The sequence below is a fragment of the Bos grunniens genome, chromosome 4 (genome assembly GCF_055505025.1).
Source record: "Bos grunniens cultivar Pamir isolate PY7600 chromosome 4, Bosgru_T2T1.0, whole genome shotgun sequence".
Taxonomy (NCBI): Eukaryota; Metazoa; Chordata; class Mammalia; order Artiodactyla; family Bovidae; genus Bos; species Bos grunniens.
Genome location: NC_141168.1, coordinates 55,109,495 through 55,122,262, shown reverse-complemented (window position 1 = coordinate 55,122,262; position 12,768 = coordinate 55,109,495). Strand labels below are relative to the sequence as shown.

General features: G+C 41.6%; 1 protein-coding gene across 1 annotated transcript; it reads left to right on the top strand.

Annotated features, from left to right (window-relative positions):
* Window positions 1-3,978: 3,978 nt before the first annotated feature.
* On the top strand, window positions 3,979-7,741 carry NEUROD6 (neuronal differentiation 6). Its single transcript, XM_086398112.1, has 2 exons — window positions 3,979-4,261; window positions 5,559-7,741. The coding sequence occupies exon 2, from the start codon at window positions 5,580-5,582 to the stop codon at window positions 6,591-6,593; it is 1,014 nt and encodes a 337-aa protein (XP_086254238.1). The 5' UTR covers window positions 3,979-4,261; window positions 5,559-5,579; the 3' UTR covers window positions 6,594-7,741.
* Window positions 7,742-12,768: the final 5,027 nt, after the last annotated feature.

The window sequence follows — 12,768 nt, the reverse complement described above, 5'->3', positions numbered from 1 at the left end:
GAAGACACATTGCACTTCTGTGTTCTATGTTTGTAAGTAATGATTACAATACATATTAGTGGGATATGGCAAAAATTTTGAATTCAGTAACATAAAAAATAGTAATTGGGGGCCATAAATCATTCTTAATATTATAAAAACTAAAGAAAATGACATTTTCTTACAATAAGATCACAGAAGTTAATAAAACATCATTTCTTTAGTAATGGCTGGAAATTTAATAACTCAGTCTAGTGACACTGGTTTTCTCATGCTGGTAGAAGTTTTCCTTGGCAGATTTAGGTGACCTTATTTGATAACAAATTATTAAAATAATTTAATAAATGCAATTTTGTGATCAAAATAAAGAGTATGCTTCATGGAAGAAAAATAAGAAATGTATTTCTAGAAAGGACTGCAGCGTTGTTCTGCGCAAAGGCTAAAATCAAAGACTGTATATTGTAGTGCTTTGTGAGTGGCATAAACAACAATGTATTTTATTGCATAATAACTGTACCATTCAATCTAGTCTTCACTCTGAAAGAAATCTAAAAAACAATCCAAATGTTGCTTTATTTCCAGAGTATCTGTATTCTAAGTCATCCTCGCGTATATACATGTAGACAAACTATTAAGACATCTTCATTTAAGTTATATTTTAAGCCCTCTAAAGCTTCAAGGGAAATAAGACTGTTTTGTGTTTTTGTCTTATAATTTAAATACCTTTATTTAAATCCCAAGGGCTGTTTTCCAAAGTGGGGGATGCTCTGCCACAGCCATAAAACTCTTTCAAGGCAATGGGGATCACAGAGTTAAAACTCTAGGGATTAACACTGGCAGGCTCACAGGCTTCCAGGCTGCCCTGAAGCGCTTAAAAAAAAAAAGAAAAGACAGAAAGAGAAGGCAATAGAGAAAATTGTCCAATATCTATCTCAGGAAGTACCCTACTTATGAGGAAAAAAACTCCAGTCCTGAGGTTTTGTTGCCTAATCCTGAGCAGGTCTCCATTCTACTGCCTTATACCCTTGGAGAGCTAAGGAAAATGCTTGTCATGTTCCAAACTGATCTCTTAAGTAATGAGGGGATTGTGAAAAGGAAAGTCAACAGAATTCCCATTTGCTAAGACACAGGTACCAACTGAATGACCTAAAAATAATAACACTTGAGACTTAATTTAGACCTTCAGTCTCTGTTGCCTTGCAACTGAGTCAAATTTTATCTAAATTTCCCCTGGGTCATTTTTATAAGTGAAATATGAACATTCACCCACTGAAAGCAAGACAGAGGCAGACAGACAGACATTGGGCACTTTAAAAAATCTATTATAAAATGTCACGGCCCCAGAAGCAAAGATCATATCAGTTCAATTAATAACAAATTGAGTTATAGGTGTAAACTTTGGTGTGCAGAGATTGCCGTAAAATGAGAAAATAGGTTATAGAAATGGGGATGATACATGCCCCACACTCTGAGTATGTGTCTATAACTCAGAATGTATTTCTGTTTAGAGTATTAGTGTTAACATGCTTTCTTAGCAGCCGTTATGGTGTATGTTATGAATGCATATTAACAGCACAGACATTTGCATATCTTAACTATAGTAGAAAATGCATAATGAAATTTCATTTGAAAGATTATTGTACAAACATACTGAATCCTTGCTAAATCTTGACATAACAACTTTTTGTTTCCTCTTTTTTGGGGAAAAAAAACTAAGACTATCGAACAATAGATTAATATTCAGAAAACCTCAACACAGATTCTATTCCCCCACCCCAGCACATCACTACCACCACCAAAGGATTTTATTTCATGTTCAAAGGCAGAAATAGAACAGCCCCAAATGTTTTCATGGAAAAGCTGTTTCTCATTTGTCTGCACATCGCAAAGATAAAATATAAAATCTATCCCTGGGATGAGCTACACCGGTGATAATTTTCTACCAACACGTCATATTATCTGCCCTTGGATTTTGGTTTTCACGCCTGTGATGCCTGTAATACAGTGCGGCTTCTGGAGACTTTGCAACTTCAGAACACAGTGCAACATGCAACATTCATGACAAGGCTGGCTGCTCTGTGGCTTCTGATTCCGACACTTACGCTCCTTCACATTTGAAAAGTAAACTAGATTTGAGAACAAACAAAACCTGCACCTGGTCTTCCTATAGAAACTCTCTGTGCTGATATAAAAAGTATATGTAGTTTCTGAACCACAAGCTATAGGAAATAGACTCAAGGCACCCATTACCAGGGCTATCCCCTTAAACAAGACATTTTGAAATGCCTTTGGCATATCGGATTATTTAAAAAAAAAAAAAAGAAAACATGGGCTAGGCCAACCTACCCACCTATTTTAAGTTACGTGTGTATAGCCTTATTTTTATTTTAAATTTGCATTTTTAAACCAAACCATTGAGAGAAAAAAATAACCCTCCTTTACTTAGCATGATTCTTCTTTTTGTCAACTTCTTCCAAATTTTTCTAAAACAGTCCAAGAAAAGTCAGGTAACTTTGAGAGGAGACGGAAATGAGTGGGGTATGACAGGAGAAAAGCTGCATTTAGCTTGAGGCCCCCGATGCCAATTTGGAACTAAAATGCACTAAAGCAGCAGAATTTTAAACCTTTCAAAACTGGGATTTATAAGGGGAATGCTAACACAGATTCAACAGTTACGACTCTGCCAGGGATTACTTTAATACCAAAAGCATACTGTCTCACTTTATAGAAAGAGATTACTCAGTTGTCAAACAACAAAGGTTGTATTTGTCTATTTTTAAACTTTTATTTTTTTTTTAAATGCACTTTTAACTTTAGTGACAGGCAATCCTGAAATAAAATGTCCTCTTATTTCAGGGGTTGAAGGTGATGGTGGCAGGGGAGTAGAGAAAAGAAGAAGGTGAGGATTGCCTCTGGCTTCACAGTTCATTTTATCCACAAGGCTTTGCCAGCCTTGCTTAACTGTTTCTGCCCTGCTTTTGTTAAGAAACCAAAAGGGAAAAGTGGGAGGAAAAAGATAAATATGAAATAAATCTGACAGAGAAAAATAACTGGACACTGGTATAAAGATGAGAAGATATTTAAATTGATTTTGATCTACAGGGGAAAAAATGTGAAGGGATGATTTTTAGGAGAAAGGGAAAAAAATCTGAAAGCTCTAAAAATAGGAAAGCTAACCTTTGATTAAAATACTCATCAGAATGTCAGGGAGAGAAAGATAAAAACCTAAGTGATCATTTTTATGTTTATTGTTTATGAAATGAAATGAGGAACAGGTCAGTGAAGGCTGTAAAGACAGGGACAAGAGAGTAAAGTTGTGACTTTGGGAAGAGGGCATGAGAATATAGTTTGAAATCTTTTCACAGTGGGCTTGCAGTTGTCTGTGCATTTTATACAGATACACAAAGAATCTCTCTGAAAAGTTGTTGAAAGATACCAGCAAGTGTAGAAAGGGGAGCATCTGAGCATGTCTTTCACAGACCCCAGATGGAGAAACTGTTCTTTTATTCCAAATTCTTAAGAAGCACAGAAGTCTTACATGTTAATAAGAGAACACACAGACACACACCCATAAGTTTCATGCCATGAAACAAAACAAGGAAATCAGAAGACCTTTGTTGATCCCCGTTCGCTTACACAAATCTTAGTTTGGTTAAGCATCTCAAGACCATTTTCCTGATTTCAGCTCCTTTTCACTGCCTTTTTTTCCCCTGGGTACCCAGGTGCACAAACGGGATGGTGATCTTTACAAAACATCAACAATAACAACAACAACAACAAAAAAAAAACCTCTCTCGCTCACACAAAAGCCCATCTTGTAAATGAATGGAATATTAACGACTCCCTAATAGTTGTACCGTTGGCAGGGTGAAACTGAACACTAACACAGCTATTTCTACAGATTGCCGGTGAAGCCGAAGCAGCTCGAGGAGAAACGCACCTACTGTATGTGAAAGGCTGGTGCAGATTTTTTTCCTATCAGTCTAACCTTCTGTGTTGATGCATGAATGCTGGTACCCACTTACAGGGATGCCAGATGATCAGTGCAGAATGAAGGTCCCAAGAGAGAGGATCACATGGTTCTCTCTGCCCTGTGACGTCACTAGCAGATGGCATGGGTACCAGCTCTGGCAGTTGGCATCAATGTCACTTTTTAGAGATCAATGAGATAGTGCAGATACACACAGATCTAGAGACTCCAGGAGACGATGCGACACTCAGCCTGAAAAGATTTGGAAGATCCAAAATGAAAACTGATTATTGAATGAAATTAAAACCTAAGGTAATATAAATAAAGATATACTTCAATTGATGCTGGCTTTGCATGCAAGTATTTAAAGATACAGTGTCACTGTCTTATAGTATTTATATGCTCTTTGTCATCTATAACTTCTTATCATATTTCATTCTTATGATGTAATTATCACATACTTTCACTGCTATTATGTAACTGCAAGTATGTGGACATTACTAAGAGTTTGTGTGTGTGTGTGTGTGTGTGTGTGTGTGTTGAGGGAGCTAGAGATTGTTAAATTAAAAAGTCTCTGTTTTATCATGCCTATTTGTTTGAAGACTTTGGATGAAAATACTTGCTGCTTCACCAAACAAAAGCCAAATTGCATTTGAAACACAAATTATTTTTCCCTTTCATTCAGGATTCTGAATACACGTGCACAATTGCAGTCAGAATCCTTGGACCGTTCCTGTCAGATATTAGCTAGAGGGAGACTTCTGTGGTTCGTAGAACAAAAACACTATGAGAGTGTTTTTTGTCAGGATGATTTGAATAGCAGTAAACAATTACATTGAGAAAAATTTTAAATAGAAAAGGAGTCTCACTATTTTCTTTGACTTAAAATAATGCCAGTGATTTTGAAAATTTATTTATAGAGTTTATCCCAAATTAGCCTAATCCTCTCCCCACTTTTTTTTTTTTTTTTGGTAAAGGTTTGGAAAATAGTGCTCTTTTACATATTTCTGTACTGATCAGAAAGAAAGCAGTTTTCTAAATTGGCTCTGATTAATCTTCTCTTTAAATTTGTGTATTTCTACAGCTACTACCTAAATTCACTGCTGTATAATACAGTAAATAAAGTTAAGGCTTATTTTCTTCCTAAAAAAAAATCTCCACAAATTTGTCAGCTAATGGAGAAGCAGCATTTTTTCTTTTAAAAACTGGTGACTCTTCTCATTTTGCACTCAGGGGAATTGGAATTAATGAAATTCTGCATTGCTATATCATGTTTTGCATTTGATTGAATTCCACAGTCCTTTTTGTGTATTAAAAATCAGTTTAAAATCAAAGAGAAACGGAGGTAGTGGTGGTATTACAATAAATACTTTATGTTTTATTTTCTTTTGATAGTTTGCCTGTATACAATAATCCTATTGCATGTGTCAATTTTTTTATAACTGGTAGGCTGCACAAACTCAAAATTTTTATTTAATATAAAAAAATAGTCCTGGAATCAGTTTTTTCTTATGTTTTCGTATTCTTATGATTAAGTCATTGAATATGTTTTACGTGTATAAACTTTAAAAATGAAAACACTTTAAATATTGTGCTGGCATTTTTTCAGGTAATTTAAGGTTAGAGAACCATGTTAACACTACCGTTTGATGAGTCTGTTGTAATGCCAGAATCCCAGATGTGCAGAAAGTTTTCTAGAGAATGCGAGGACCAGAAGCAAATTAAGAAACCAGAAAGCTTTTCCAAACAGATTGTCCTTCGAGGAAAGAGCATCAAAAGGGCCCCTGGAGAAGAGACTGAGAAAGAAGAAGAGGAGGAAGACAGGGAAGAGGAAGATGAAAACGGGTTGCCCAGAAGGAGGGGTCTTAGGAAAAAAAAGACGACCAAGCTCCGACTGGAGAGGGTCAAGTTCAGGAGACAGGAAGCTAACGCGCGGGAGAGGAACAGGATGCATGGCCTCAATGACGCCCTGGACAATTTGAGAAAAGTGGTTCCCTGCTATTCTAAAACCCAAAAACTGTCCAAAATAGAAACTTTACGACTGGCCAAAAACTACATCTGGGCACTTTCTGAAATTCTGAGAATCGGCAAGAGACCTGATCTGCTCACGTTCGTCCAAAACTTATGCAAAGGTCTTTCCCAGCCAACTACAAACTTGGTGGCAGGCTGCTTGCAGCTCAATGCCAGGAGTTTCCTGGTGGGTCAGGGCGGGGAGGCTGCACACCACACAAGGTCACCCTACTCTACCTTCTACCCACCCTACCACAGCCCTGAGCTCACCACTCCCCCAGGGCATGGAACTCTTGATAATTCCAAGTCCATGAAACCCTACAATTATTGCAGTGCGTATGAATCCTTCTATGAAAGCACTTCCCCTGAGTGTGCCAGCCCTCAGTTTGAAGGTCCCTTAAGTCCTCCCCCAATTAACTATAATGGGATATTTTCCCTGAAGCAAGAAGAAACCTTGGACTATGGCAAAAATTACAATTATGGCATGCATTACTGTGCAGTGCCACCCAGGGGTCCCCTTGGGCAGGGTGCCATGTTCAGGTTGCCCACCGACAGCCACTTCCCTTACGACTTACATCTGCGCAGCCAATCTCTCACCATGCAAGATGAATTAAATGCAGTTTTTCATAATTAATGAGGAAAATGAAAATAAACAGTGGTCATTCACCTCCCCCGTCTAATTAAGACAAAGCAGATGCTTGTGGGCTGAATAATTGGCACAACTCTATCTAAGGTGTTTACTAGTTTCTGGAGTGTGTTTCAACTATTGTGAGAATTTTCTATGTAATAATAAATCTCTTTTCCTATGAGAACTTCTTTTCCTTTCCTTTTGTTCTGTAAAGCACTGTGATTTTGTTTCTACTGGAAGGATTTATTTTTCATGTTTTATTTTCTTTTAAATTCATTTAATTTGTTTGAGCAAGGTGTCTAAGAATATACTGTTGAATAAAGACATGCACACAGCATAATTCAATGTCTATTTCAGTTGTACAGTAAGTAATTATGAAAATGCATGTTATTAAAATCAAATGAATAAAATGTGTTTATAATTATTAGGAATTTATATATTATGTATCTCTGAAAAATCAAACATTTAAAAAATCGAGAATAACACTAAGCTGACAATGATATTGGAAGATGCATTTGAGGATGTACAACAGTATAAAAAGCTATGCAATTTTCTTTTTATTAAGAACGAGTCTAAATGCATTGGATTGGTAACTATTCCTCTTCAAGGATTTGCAGATGGGGCAACGTGATATTTGGGTAGGTGGTGTCATAATTTGGAACAATTATTTCAATCCTAAACAAAAAATTTTCAGCACTTGTTTTGTATTGTTCAGAAATTATCTGTACAGGTTTGTTATCACAATGTATAATTGTGTTTTTCCACCCACATTTTTAAAGCAATTAAATAGATATTTCCACTCCTAAAGGACATCTATTAACTGTGATATTTTTGCATGATACTTATTATTTCCTGGTACACAGCTGCTTTCTGTCTCCAACCTTCCCTCCTCCCCATTTCAGAAATATTTCTGGATTTCAAAATCAGACGAGATAAAACAAATTTCTTAAACAAAATGGCCAAAGTGCTTACATGATTGTTTTTTAAGTAACTTAAATGAAAGAAGAGGTGCCCATGAGGGTTAAACATCCTGGGGAAACAATGATAAATCCTGGTAACCTTCAGCTCGAGCCGAAATTTGGTGGCAAATTTCCAGCAAACACCAGAGTGGATGTTAAAACTGGAAGGTTTTCCTCTGTGCCTTTTAAATAAGTCTGGCCGATTAGAGGCTAAATTCTGTGTGAGTGTAAGTTTAAACCCTACTGGAAAAACGCAAAGCAGCTCGCCCTCTTAAGCACAACTAAGCCCCTTCCAAAATAAAAACCAAGGTGGCAGTGACCTCACTCCAGATGCTCCTGTACTCAGGTTGCCTCCCGAGAGCAAGATGGGGACAGCTGCGAAGGCTGGTGAGGCCACTAGAAATGGGTCCCGGGGTGGCAGGACCGCGCGGGGCTGGTTGGGCCGGGGCAGGGGTCCGCGGCCCACGGCTGCGCCCACGCTGCCCTCTTTTGTGCCCTGAAGGCCCGACGGCGCCTCGCGGGAGGCGCGGCGAGGAGTGAAGGCGGCTTTCCTTCACCTGCGGTCACCGGCGCGCAGGGACACGGGCTGCACTGCCCGGGTGCGGCCCGCAGTGGGCGCCCTCGGGCCTGGGGCCGCGGCTCTCGTACCGTGTGGCCGCGGAAGAGACTTCACCATCGTCGGGGGCGGGCCCGCCAGACCCTGCCCCGAACCGGGAGGAGGCGACCTCTTGGCGATGAGGCCCCGAAAGGTGGGAAAAGGGTTCCCCACTTCACCTGTGCAGCGGGGCACGCGCGGCGGCGACCGCTCCAGTTTGCCCAAGTTCGGCTAAAGACCTGCTTCGTCCTGCCGCTCCAGGGCTGGCGGGGTTTCTTGAGCCAAGTTCGAGAGACGCAGCTTCCCTGGTCTCCAAGCTCCCCTGCCTTAAACTCCCCGTCCCGCGGCGCGTATGGCCGCTGCGCTCCCACGGGCAAGGGTGCCAGTAGTCGCTGGCGCGGGACTGGACGGGTGATGAAAGCACTTGCCCCTTCAAACCCCTCGAAGGCAGGGGCAAAGGAGTCGGGAAAGGGGAAGGCGAGTGCCCCCTTAGGGACAGAGAGAAGTTTGCCTTAGGTAGAGAGCCAGCCGCCTGTCCCCTGTGTGTCGCGGACGCAGGAGTGACTGGCCGTTGCTTCCTCGCATCCTCGCACACCTGCCCTTCCCTGGAACTGTGTCCTGGGCTGCCTGGCCTCGTTAAGGTCCCCCAGACGCTGACTCTGATCATTGCTCACCGTGTCTGAGCAAAGAGCACGAAAGTGAGGAAGCATCTGAAACTAGAAGAATCTGTTGTGTTTAATTTTTAAAACAGGCAGTTCTGTTTAGCCTTTAGCGGAATAGGTGCGGTCTCTCCCCCTACCCTTGCTCTCTCCAAGGTGACCCGCCCTGCGCCTTCTCAGTGTCTGGTTGGTCCAGAAAACCTTTGAAAGCTGTATAGTGTTTCCACGGTCACAAACTCATGTTGGAAGTAGAGGCTGCAACAGGAGATGCGTTCTCTTGTCTCCCTTCTGGCAATGTGGGAAAGCTACGAAGAAAAGCAGCTGGCTGAATGTCTGGGGAAGAAGCAAACATTCAGAAAAAGCGTCTCATCTGAGAGCTTTCTTCGCATGAAATTCAAGCAAGAGTGGGACTGTAGGCAAAGACCCCAGAGATAATGAAATTTCTTCCGTAATTGGGATGCACAAATCTGATGTGTGCTCTCTCCTTCAGTGGACTGGTGGAATCCAGGATACTGTGCTGTGTGTGAGCAGGGTGTGTGGGACTGATTCCTGTGACTTAATCATCCTTCAGATTTCAGATGACTCCTGGAATCACCCAGTTGCCCCCTTTACACTCACCAAGGGCAGAGTATCAGTTCTCTTCCTTAATAGGGCTGTCTCTGTTCCCTGTTGACTGCAACCCCAAGAAATCATTTGATTTGTTCATTCATACACCAAATCACAGATTCAATGCCCTGCAGAATCCGTTTAAGTGATACTTTTATGGTATCACTCCAATGGAAGAGGAAATAGCATAGAACAGAGACTGCAGTTTAGGATCAGGAAGGCTTGGAAACAGATTTGGGTCAAAATGCTACTTCACTGCTCACCTGTTATTGCAACCGCAGTGAGATAGTACACAGCGCCCAGGAGGTTTAAGGTCAGAATACCTTAGCTCCTTGCCCAATTCCTGACCTCATACTTTCCTTACCTCCCAGGATGAGAGGTCTTTACTGTCTTTCAAATTGATTAAGCATCTCTTCTTTTGAGTATTATGTGACTCCCATATTTAACTTCTCAAAAGTTTGTCTTTTCTCCTTCAACAGGATTAATATATATATATATATTATATATATACATACATCTATATAAGTGGTCTTAACAAAGTACTCTTGCCTGAAAAATCCCATGGACGGAGGAGCCTGGTAGGCTGCAATCCATGGGGTCGCTAAGATCCAACACAACTGAGCGACTTCACTTTGACTTTTCACTTTCATGCATTGGAGAAGGAAATGGCAACCCACTCCAGTATTCTTGCCTAGAGAATCCCAAGGGTGGGGGAGTCTGGTGGGCTGCCATCTATGGGGTCGCACAGAGTTGGACACGACTGAAGCAACTTAGTAGCAGCAGCAGCAACAACAAAGTAAAGATGCGTTTCTCACTCATATAAGAGAAGCAGTAGGTAACATAGGACCTGTATGGCTGTTCAAAGGCACCAGAAGCTTAGGCTCCATCTCCCTTTCTACTCCACTAAACTTAGTATGGGGCTTTCATTCTCAAGTTCACCTCATGGCCCAAGATGGCTGCTGGAGTTTAGTCATTGCATCCTCATTCCAATTAAGAAGCAGAAAAGAGGGTGGCAAAAGGATATGCCGCCTACCTGATCAGATCACTTTAGAGAATATTTGTGAAAGCAGGCCCCCAATGACTCTACTTATATTTCACTGACCACTTCGAGATTCAAGAGAAACTGCAAAATACATTCTTTTCATCAGAACATAGTGCCACCTGGAATGAATTCAGGTCCTGTGAATAAGACAAACAAAAAGGAGAAAATGGATATTGGTTAGGCGTCTAGTATCTATCAATCTCTGCCATGCGTCTCCTCTAAATTTTGAAGCCTCAAGGTTTGAACCTCACCTTTTACACTTTGAGGACCTCCTCAGCAGTTTGCCTTGCACATCATAGGTATTCATTATAATTTTCAGCTGTTTCAAAAATCCTCATGATGGTTTGGAAGGGAAACATTTCAGGACATGTCTTCCATCTGTGTGTTAATGAGATACACTGCATATCAAACCTCCACTGGACCACTGATGCAGTACATCCATCCTTCATTAGTATCCCTTGAGGGACTGTCTTGAATCACACTGACCTTTATATCCCCACACTGCACTGCTCCTGGCCTCCAACATAATACTTGCATGCCACCCATGGCATTACCTGCCTTACTCACAAGAGTTTAGCCTGCCAGATAAGAGGCTTAGTACAGTGAGCCCCATCCCTTTCCGGCTGTATGGTTTGCTTGCCTCTTTCCAAGACCAACGTCTTTACCTCTGCTGTTCACCAGTTCCTTCTTCTCCTCTCTCAGATCTTATACTTTTCCTAAGTATTTTTTTTTTCTGTTTCTACTATCTCTTTCCTCTTTGACTACATACATTCATGCTACCAAATAGTTTCTTTGGCTTCCCCAGCTTATAGATTCTAAGCAGATTTGTTCTTAAGTCCAGTCCTCCTCCTCTCTCCTTGTGAAATGCAAGACCTCCAGTCTCTTGCTGTCTGGATTTTGAAAGCATGAAAGGAGAGGATTTCATCTACCATTCCTGGCGCTACCGATGCCTTTTCTCAGGCATGCCCCCATGCACAGGTTGCCTGTGCCAGTGCCACCTCCAATGAAGCATTATGTGGCCGAAGTTATACTGTGTAGCCCACCTGGTGTCACCGACACACCTTTGACCCCCATCAAATGTCTTCTGAGTGTTTGTGATCTCCCTTAAAACTGCTTTCCTTCTCTCTCACCTCTATGTGGGTCTCTGGCTTATACCAAAAAAAATATGTTCATATTTTGAAGAGAGGGCAAAGCTCTTGAGTTCCTGATAAGGGTCTCTTGCTTTAATGACCCAGCTCTCTTGGTCCCAAGGCACTCAGGCACACAGGGAGATGGGTCTGGGTAGATTCAAACATGGCCTCTTGTTTTTTCAAAGCTTGTCTCCCCTTGGCACTGATACTGAGTTGTCTTCAATGCATCTGAGCCATTCCATATGTGTGGGGTATCCTCCCTTTCCAACTGCTGCTGCTGCTAAGTCGCTTCAGTCGTGTCCGACTCTGCGCGACCCCATAGACGGCAGCCCACCAGGCTCTCCCGTCCCTGGGATTCTCCAGGCAAGAACACTGGAGTGGGTTGCCATTTCCTTCTCCAATGCATGCAAGTGAAAAGTGAAAGTGAAGTCGCTCAGTCGTGTCCGACTCTTAGTGACCCCATGGACTGCAGCCCGCCAGGCTCCTCCATCCATGGGATTTTCCAGGCAAGAGTACTGGAATGGGGTGCCATTGCCTTCTCCGTCCCTTTCCAACAGGAACCCTATTTATTAATCAGGCTTCAGTGGAAACCCCAAATAGGACAAGGTTCAAGTTCTTCCTGTGAGTAGCTGTATACCAGGAGCATAGGAAGGGGAGGGTCTATGCCCTGTACTCTTATACTAAAGTATATTAACATGATGCTCTAACCTAGGCAGAAACCCAGCTATGTATATGAGGTGTGCTCAATCATGTTTGACTCTGTGACCCCACAGACTATAGCCCACCAGCCTCCTCTATCTGTGTAATTGTATAGGCAAGAATAGAGGAGTGGGTTGCCATGCCCTCCTCCGTGGGATCTTCCTGACCCAAGGATTGAACCTGCATCTCTTGCCTCTCCTACATTGGCAGACCAATGGCTCTTTACCACTGAGCCACGTGGGAAGCACTGTGTATATAAGGCTTTCTTTCCAAGAGAAATCAAACCAAAGCAGCAACAAAAGACCCTTCATCTTTGTAAAGCCCCCACCTAGACTTTTCCCCTCTTTCCTTCCTAGCCAAAGTTCTTCAATAAGTATTTGTCTCCAGAATGTCTCACCTTCTCTAGCACCTTCTTTCTTTAATCTGCTGTAGCCCTTCTTTCATCTCTACCACCTGAGGCTCCATGTATTTTAGTATTTACCCCTAAAAAA